Here is a 9,714-nt window from a genome sequence, read left to right on the forward strand (position 1 = left end):
TAGACAAATAATCACCAGAGTGGAATTGGTGGCCCAGACAGTATTTGTTTGCAGTATGGATGAACAGTAACGGTGAAGGACGTCCCATCAGAACGTAGCCAGAAAGAGGAGCGGATAGTGGCGCTGTGGACAGAACAGCCCAGGTTGTGCGGTGTCAACTCTCTGACGTATCACGACTGAGTGGGGAGGAAAGAACAATGGGGTGAAATAGCAGAGGCTCTACAAATACCCATGAAAACATTGCATGGGGGGAAAAAAAATGCTGAAAGTATCTTGCAGTTGCCACGACTCTTTCCCAATTTTTTTTCAGTCTTTGGATGCATAGGTGGTTTTAGATGTAAGTGTGCCCCATCTTTGTCTAAGGCACCCCCCGCCCTGACACAGGCCTCCACATCCTGAAATATCCAACCCAATATCCAATCTAGAGTAACTGTCACTGTTTGCGAAGTTCAAATGGTAAATGGTCTTCTCTTATAGAGTCTTGCAGATACAAAGCACTGGATAGCATTCACCTGTTCACACACCAATGGCGGGAGAGCTGCCGTGCAAGGTGCCAACGGGTGCAACTTGGGCGTCGGCGCCTTGCCCTAAGACACCTCAACATGCAGGTCACATGCGGAGCACATTGAGAGACAAATTACAGTTGTAACATCCATTCTCCTGTAGAACAGGACGCGGTCGCCACTAAGAGATACTTTGGAAAAAATCTTCATTTAATACACAAGCCTGGATTACAAGGGTTATCTCATCGGTATCTCGCAACAGCTGCCAGCCAGTGACAAAGGCGAAGGCATAACAGCGAAGCATTGAGAGGGAAAAGATGCGAGCGACCTCAGAAACAAGCCTCCAGTCCCCGACTTTAAAAATACAGCCGTCTCAGCAGCTGGCCCCTGTTTTCCCCCGCGGGCCCGAGGGGGACGGAGGGCCCTTCAGCGGAGCCCCTCCAAAAGCTGACGACCCCAATACGTCAACACATCACAGATGGACAGGACTACGTCCTGGGAGAGGCGCAGCGCTCCGTGTCAGGCGGTGTTTGCGTTTCTTATCCTGGGGATGTCTTAGGAAAGGGGCGGATGGCTAACCAGTGAGATAATGTGAGCACAGCAGGCAGCTCTCCCTCCGGAGCTTCGCGTCTTCTGCCATCTTTCTTGTCTTCCTCTCCTTTCATCTAAATCTCCTTTCGTGTCTGTTTCTCTGTTCCCGATCTCCCCGTTCCTACTTGTTCAAATACAACCCTGGTCGGCCGTCTTATCGCTTCCTAAGCATCCCAGGCCTCTTCCTTTTTTTTTTTTTTTTTTTTACACCACCCAAGGCCCGTTGCCTGCTCAGGCCCTTGAGAAATGAAGTGATTCGCCGCTTCAGTGTAAACAGCGAGCTCCGTAACGCTTCATACCAGCCTCTGGAATTTTCCCCTGGAAGATCTCCAGGCAGGTCCGGCTCCCCGTTTCCAAAAGAACTCCTCTGACTCCTGCGTACATCTCCCAGAGATCTGAGCGCAGATAGGAGCGACCACGTGCAGAGGCCTAGAAGACAGAAATACTGGTATAAAAACTGTTGAAGAACGCTGCGGCCACGTGATGTACTTCATTAAAAGTGCTGCCCGCACTCACATGTAAGGGCCACACACACACACACACACACACAAAAACACACACACACAAAAACACACACACACAAAAACACACACACCTAAAAACCTCGACAAACATTTAATAAATCATAAAAGAAGACATCTGGAATGTGCGTTTTGTTTTAAATGACACAGACAAGGACATCGCATGAACTCATCACTCGGTGAGCGACGCTCCCTCCCCCTCCTCCTGTTGAACCTCCTATCGTCCCGGCGGAGTCCTTGAATCTGCGTATATTTGTTCTCCAGCGAGGACACGGCGGGCGAAACGCGGAGAATAAACAAGGGTTGTCGTTCTCGTCGTCTGAAAGCTGAAATCAGGATGATCATTCCGGCAGTATTTATCCAACCGTTTGCGGAAACCGTTTCTCCGACCGCGCCGCAGTGCGATGGAGACGGATCGGCCTTCCGGAGAAACAGAGCAAACGCCGTAATGAGTGACATTCCATGCATGAAAAAAAATAAATAGAAGTTACCCAGGTCAAATGCCAATGCAAGGTCAAATGGTCATTTGGCCAATGCCGCCTTTCCACGTACACTCCCATTTGTGTGGATATCGGCATGTTTTTGCGTCCGTTTTTGTGCCCAAATAGGCATGCCAGACATGCATGGAAACACGCTCACAAGCATGTGCTCTCTAAGTGACTCAGGGAAACGTGAATCCAACACACACTGAATATAAACCGCAGGGTCATCAAACGTGACGGGAGGGGGGTCTCCATGTGCTGTGTTTTGGAGAGGAGGGCCTGCGGTGGATAAAAATGTGCTTTCCCCCGTGTTTTCCTGTCTGCTGCGGGAACAGAACTCACTGACTCCTGGGTGAACTATCAATGGTTCGCGCAATTGAGAAGACACAACAAGCACCCGGCGTTTGGCCTGGAGTTTGTGTGTGTGTGTGTGTGTGTGGCGGGGTGCTCGGTTCCAGGAAGGAAGCGTGTCCTCTGGGAGGTCACCCCCGGGAGTTAGGGATCTGGAGGTCGCTCAATACAAGCTTGTTAAATTCAACACCCCGCCGGTGGAGAATGCACGCAGAGGAGTGAGCAAACAAGCATCTGAGAGCCCTGAAACCTTCTTCGTCTGAAGCCCTCCGTCTCGCGGATGGCGAGAAAAAGTGTTGGTTTAAAGACTTATTTCATGTTTTGGGTCAGACTTTGCGATAAGGCCACCTTGGTTTACACGATAGAGGTTCACACAATAGTAGTAATGCAACTGTTATTAACAGCTCTCGTCACCATTGACTTCCATGGTATCTAAGAATACATCAAAAAGGGGTTGATACTGAGATACATCTTTAAGACATCCATTTTTTCTTTGCATCTTGGAAATTTACAACCCAATTCTCTAATCTCCCCCATTCTTCCTTTCCTGTTTGCACCAAGCCCTTTCATCGGTGCATGATAGCGACCTCATATCTTCTCCCGATCCCAGGGCTCTCTCATTTCCCAGGTGGCGTAGCTTCATCTATTTGCGGCAGCCTCAACAGGCGTCTATCATTATTTCTTACATGACTATTAAAGCTATTATCGTATCACGTCAGCTATTACTATGTAACAGTTAGCGCTGCTGTTATTATCAGTATGAGATCCTCCGTGCCTGCTGTCTCACTCGCCTTCCACCCAAACCAGTCAAAACATAAGGCCGCCCAAATTGAGGTTGGATCCATCCAAGGCAGTTTTTCCTCGCCACTGTCGCCAAGTAACTTGCTCATTGGGGAATGTTGGGTAAAGCTCCCGCTGCCCCCCTGAAATAAGGTGGTAAAGTCAGACTGAATGTCTTGAGATGCTCCTGTTGCGTGTCAGAAGATACCGAGGGTTTGGTGGCCCTTGGTTTCGTAACTCGCTGATGTCCTTTAAATACCCCCATACTAAACCGACCCCTTTAAAGAGAAGACATCCCATGTTATCATCTGTTGGTTCATTTCAGTCGAATGAAACCCCCCCTTCGTCCAAGTCGTGGAGTGAAAAGAGCTCTACTCTGTCATGTTGCTATGGTTACAGTTTGGGCCAGGGATGAATCTGGAGTCTTGTGTTTGAACGTGAGCTGGCTTACATGTGTCCTTATTGCACTACACAAATAGCTTTAATATTGTGAGTGAGTGAGTGTGTGTGTGTGTGTGTGTGTGTGTGTGTGTGTGTGTGTGTGTTTGTGTGCATCTGTGTGAGTTTGAGTGAGGAGGTGGTCAGAGAGTTGGACAGCTGTACTTATTTTTTATTTTCAAAACGAATACAGAAAAAGAACTGCTACTTTTGAGGTGACCTGGGACATTGTGTTTTGGTGTTTAGAAGTAGGTAAGTTGTCAAGGAGGGCAGGGGAAACGCGCACGCACACACGCATGCACACACACACACACATACTGTGTGGTACCGACACACAACCACACAGTGACAGAAGTGCAAAAAGATCATATATTCACCTAATCAAAATAAGTTTGATTGAAATTTGCTCTGAAGGACTCTCCAGCTCTGAGTTCCCAGCCTGTGAGGATACATTCAACGAAAAATAACCTGTAAAACAAATATTTTCCACATATACACTTGCCGTTCCTCAATATGGGATTTTAAGCCACTGGTGGGGAATTTCTATACAGCAGAAACTGCATCTCTAATTGGATAAGAGACGTACATTTAAAAAGCCTATGATTTGTTGAATGAAGAATTTGAAGAAAGTGGACATGCACTTTGCCCCTGGAAGGCACAGAGATGTTTTTTTTTCTCACTCAGGGAGACAAAAAACGAGAGAAAAGAACTTTAACAGGACATGAATGTAAGCATCAGGCCCAAGGCCAAGTCAAGTTTGTGCACAGCGTTTTTGTCGCCTCCTAGCGGCCACAACTGGAAGTGCACACCAACCACGGTGGCACAGAATGGTGTCCACTGGTAAAAAAAAAAAAAAATAAAGAAAAAAAAAAGTTAAAAAAAAAATCCTCTAATTATTTGGCTGACTTTTCTGGGACTTATATTCATGATCACCGCAGTAAAAGGTTTATTCAAAAACCAACCTGGCCCAGAAAAAATATTATTTGTGTTTCATTCCATATTTCCTCATGAGGCTCTGTATAAACCTTGTCCTTAAAAAAAGCTCAGTCTGTGCCTATTCCTTTAAGGAGAAACCTGTAAAATCTCCCACGAACCTGTTGTTTCCTTATTTTGCCTGACTCTAGAGTTGTTTTAGAAAAAAGCCCACGGTTTGTCAGCCGCCTGGTCGGTGCATCCAGTTCTCCGCTGCTCACAGAGAGGTTTCCTTGGATTCTGGAGCCACGGGTTTAAATGTCAGGATCTCCGTGAAGGTGTGACCTAAAAAGAGAGAAAAGAAAAAAACGATCCGATACAGTGGCAGCAGAGATATCCTTGTCCTCTGTGATCCATGATCCGCCCCGCCACCCCTTCTTACGTTTCCACTGATCCAGGGTCAGGTCCGTGTTATCCAGCGACTGGTCATACAATGGCGCCTCGGTCTCCTCCACTGGTTCCCTGAAGTCGGTAAAGTAAGGCAGCATTATGGCGTCGCTGGCGGTCACCCTGCTTTCCGGGTCCAGCAGCAGCATTCGCTCCAGCACAGATACAGCTAAGGCGGGCGAGGTGAAAAAAATGAAATAAAAATGGAGGCCAACTCTCATTCCACATACAAACCTATTAAACAGCTCGTAAGCGTCTCACCTTGCGGATTAGCTGAGGAAAACACCTTCTGAAGGTCTTTCTTTTCTACTTTTGGAAGACTTTTAATGTAACTTTTGGCCTAAAACAAAAACCCCATGTATAAATCGAAGAGCAGTGTGCCAACAAAATCAAAATCAAGAAAAAAAAAATGAGAAAAGAATCTGCAAGCGTGTCATCTTGGTTGAACTCACATCCTCAGACTCTAGTTTGGATACGAATTCCTGATTCGGCGTCCCGGTGATTTTCATGATTTCTGTCAGCTGATCAAGGTCTGGGGAGCAGGAGGTCAAGGATTTGACGCTTTGTATGAAATCACAGAAGTTGAACGCAGGGGAGGAGGGGGGAGGGGGATTAAAGGTTAAACTTACAAAAAAATAAAAGGTAAGCGTACAATGTGCACAAGGTCAAAACCTGAGGGGCGAAAGGATACGATCGTTGCCCTTGAACAGGGGTTTCCCTTGCAGCATCTCAGCCATGATGCAGCCCACAGACCAAATATCAACTAGCGGGGAGACACGCGCACGCGCACACACACACACACACACACACACACACACACACACACACACACACACACACACACACACACACACACACACACACACACACACACACACACACACACACACACACACACACACACACACACACACACACACACACACACACACACACACACGAAGACACCCACTTTACTTCACATGGTCTGCATTTTAGGTAAAATGACAGGCTCTACTGCAACTAAGAACCTGCTGTCTCGGCTCAGTGTTGGTAGAGCGCCATCTAGTGGACAATCCGTGTGCTACAGCTGAGTTCAGACTTCTATCTAAGGATAATGGTTTAAAGATTGTTCTTGATATATAGCTGATGTTTATCTTAACTATTCTTTTCTACATGCTGGAGCTTCATCCTTCTATTCCTGACTGGAGCTACACTGAAATACACCGACATCCAAACAGATCCTGCAAAATGCAACCCAGCTGCAAGCTGCTGTTTTTTTTTTTTTAAAAGTAGATTTACAAGCTCTCTCAGCTGAATTCCAGCAGATAATATTCTACACCTACACCTATGAGTTTTCCTTGAAAGGAACAAGTTGTAGCCTGCTCTCTGGAAGGTCAATTTTCGGGAGTTGTTGTAAATTACTAGGATTACCGGTCTGCGTGTAGTGCATCCAGCTCAGGATGACCTCTGGGGCTCTGTACCAGCGGGTGACCACGTACCCCGTCATCTCACTGTCCGCTTGACGCGCCAAACCGAAGTCCAGGATCTGACATGACGGGAAAGGTTGTAGCTTTCACACATTCAGAGAAAATTATATTTTGCTTATTTCACATTTCCTAGTCCTTCTCTAGAAGTCGTATAATAATTCCATGATTTTTTTTTTTTTTTGCTGATTGTCACTACACAAATCAATGATGTACAATTCACCTATTATACTGTACGTTAATAAATCCAGGTGAGTTTGAACTATTCATATTTATATTTTCTGTCAATGCATTGATAATTACAGTGTTGAAGTACTTTCAGTTGTGTTTCTTTTGAAAGGGCAAATGCAAATAAAGTAAACAAATTGAGTTTTGGGGATTTATTTCTTGACTTGCTTAAAGATGATAAATTGTCATAAAATGCACAAACACACACACAACAAGGGTAAGTGGAGGAAGGGGGGGTTCTGTCTTTTTTGCCTTGTAACTTCCTCTAAATATCAAGCATGATGTTTCAGATCACCGGTCGTTGGAGGCATTTCCCCTCCACACCTCTCCTGCGGTTTGGTGTTTTAGTTGTTCCTAAGTGGGTCAGTTATACTTTAAATTTAAGAGGATTTAAGAGGATTGATTGTCATTTTATTTTTATATGATCTCAGTTCAGGAACAAAGGGGTAGATCATCAATATCGCCAGTGAATTTGAAAATAAAAACCATAATACATGGAATGAATCACCGTTGTATTACAGGTATGTATTGTTATATGTACCGTTGCTTTTACAACCGTACCTTGAGCTCACAGTCCTGGTTTATGGCGAGGTTTCCTGGTTTGAGGTCCTGAAAAGGGTTCGAGCAGAAAGAGCAGGTTTTGTGCGTCAGCGGAAAAGCAGCGGGATAAATATGAAGTCATACTAAGGAAACAGTGCAGCTCTTGTATCAGAAAGGCCAGCTCATTTCCCAATTAGATAAGAATGCATGAACGCCAAGTTGCCGCCGCACAATGTGATGGAAATCAAGAAGCTCACTTACCCTGTGTATGATTCCAGCAGAATGGATATACTGTAATGAAAGAATATGTTGGTAACGATTAGGTAATAGCAGGATAATTAACACCGAATGGCCAACCAAAAAAATTGAGACTTTCAGAGTCCTCCACCTTGAGCCCTTTGAGAATCTGATAAACCAAATATTGGATTTTTTCTTCGGACAGCCTCTGCAGCTTCATCAGCTTCCCCAGATCGGTCCCCATGAACGGCATCACCAGGTAGCTGCGGGACGGAGGCTCCGCCGGTCAGAATTCACTTGCGCGGGCAGGGGAGTACGGCGCGACGGCAGCACGTGCACTTACAACTCATGGAATCTGTCCAGCGATAGGTCGGACGTGAATACGTCGAGCAGCCCAATCACCTGCAGGCCAGGGAGAGAGTGGAGTGGAGGGATCGGAGAATCAATTTCAAAGATAACACAGAATTAGTTCTCCTGAAACCGTGACGGCGGCTGTCACGTCGAGTTGCTACCGTCTAAAAACTCAAGAGCGTTCTCATGTTCTGAACACCCACTTCGACTTCAGCGAGACGCAGAATGACTGCACGTCCTCAATATATCTCTTCAGAGCTAGGAATGATTTATTAACGGTTAACAGATGATTTATTCAGAACTATGGGTTATTCTGATGTTTTTTTTTCAAATGCCTTTTATTTCCACACAAACAATCCTTTGAGAGAATCTTCTATTTTTAGCCAGCCTCCAATTAATACTTCATTATGGGTTATTACTGAAACATGCGGTGAGTAAACGGGCCAGAGAGCACCTGAAACTACAAAGAAGCCGGAGGTAGATTTCAACAAAATGATTAAAAATAGATTCTCGTACGGGAAGAAAATGTTAATCTCAAAATGAAAACTAAATTCCAACGTATGACTGTCAACAATATATCTTTCAAGTTCTGATATGGGATGTTGGTTTCCGGCGTTTATATAAAACCAGAACCAGAATATTTCGCCTAGACGCATGTCCAGTTGAAACAGTGAGGACTGTGTTTCAGAGACGGAGGAGGTGGTTCTGGTCCCGGATTTGACAAAAAGAAGCTGGGATGGGGGTCTCACGTTCTCGTGCTTCATGTGTTTGAGGAGCCTGAGCTCCCTGTAGGCCCGCTTTGCGAAGAGCTGGGACTGGAAAGGCCGGTAGAGCTTCTTGATGGCCACCTTGGTTCCGGTTCTGGAGTCCAGGGCCGAGCTGGAAGCACAAGAGGGTGGATGGATGGAGGGCGGGGAAAGGATGGAGGTAATAATTCATCCGTGAAGGTGTGAGTAGGGAAAATCCTCAGATCACACACACACACACACACACACACACACACACAGCTTTGTGATACAATGCTGCTTCCTCCTTTCTTTCTCTGCTGCCTTTATCCACACCTCCACCAATATAGAGAAACCAGCAACAACCAAGACATCTTGTCATTTTGTCATTGTTATGATTAACAATTTAAAAACACACCCAGTAAATACACCGACGCGGCAAGGAGATCGCGAACTGACAACAATGAGGGTCCGCGTGGCTCCGTGGGTTCGGCTCCATCCGCGGCCACGGGGACATGGGCCAGTGTGTGTGTTTGTGTGTGTGTGTGTGTGAGAGACAGAGAGAAAGCGAGAGAGGGAGCGACACCTTGTCTTTTGTTTAGCACCGGTTGTCGCCTCTCACACCCCACCCGTGACAATAACCCCCCTCCCCACTTCCGGGTGAGCCCACTTACCACACCGTCCCGTAGGCTCCGGTCCCCACCTGCTTCAGGTCGCGGTACCGCTCCGGTACTTCCCATGTGGTCTTGTTGACTTCCTGGCGGCAGTAGCCGGGTCGGACGCGCCGGTTCATACTTGAAACAGATGCGCCCCCCCCTCAAAAAAAAAAAAGGAAGAATAAAATACAAAAGCGGGTTCTTTTTCCTGGTTCCGCCGAGGAGACAGAGCCGGGGTTCCGGGCCCGGCGGCGCACCGGAGGTCACCCGAAGCCACGCCCGCGTCCCACCGAGCGATCGCCGCCGCTGCTAGAGGAGGAGGTGTCGAGAGAAAGAAGAGGAAAAAAAAAAGAAAAGAGGTGAGGCGCTCGGAATGCGAGTAACGTGAAACGCGGCCGAGCCTGCGCGCTCCTTCCCAGAACAGGTTCCGTCCGCGGCCACGCAGGTGGCTGGGAGACACTGCGGGGCCTGCTTAGACATGAGCTG

The 9,714-nt window shown here is 46.8% G+C and overlaps 1 protein-coding gene across 1 annotated transcript; it reads right to left on the reverse strand.

Moving 5' to 3' along the window:
• Positions 1–3,820: 3,820 nt before the first annotated feature.
• mapk12a (mitogen-activated protein kinase 12a) lies at positions 3,821–9,535 on the reverse strand. The gene is made up of 12 exons (XM_086162754.1): positions 9,247–9,535; positions 8,597–8,726; positions 7,840–7,898; positions 7,648–7,759; positions 7,521–7,550; positions 7,281–7,328; positions 6,439–6,553; positions 5,717–5,788; positions 5,478–5,557; positions 5,287–5,365; positions 5,021–5,194; positions 3,821–4,923 (listed from the first exon to the last, which is right to left on the reverse strand). The coding sequence occupies exons 1-12, from the start codon at positions 9,363–9,365 to the stop codon at positions 4,856–4,858; spliced, it is 1,086 nt and encodes a 361-aa protein (XP_086018880.1). The 5' UTR covers positions 9,366–9,535; the 3' UTR covers positions 3,821–4,855.
• Positions 9,536–9,714: the final 179 nt, after the last annotated feature.

Source organism: Fistularia commersonii, chromosome 17, assembly GCF_037954325.1.
Source record: "Fistularia commersonii isolate RoL2024-O1a breed Wild chromosome 17, RoL_Fcom_v1.0, whole genome shotgun sequence".
NCBI lineage: Eukaryota > Metazoa > Chordata > Actinopteri > Syngnathiformes > Fistulariidae > Fistularia > Fistularia commersonii.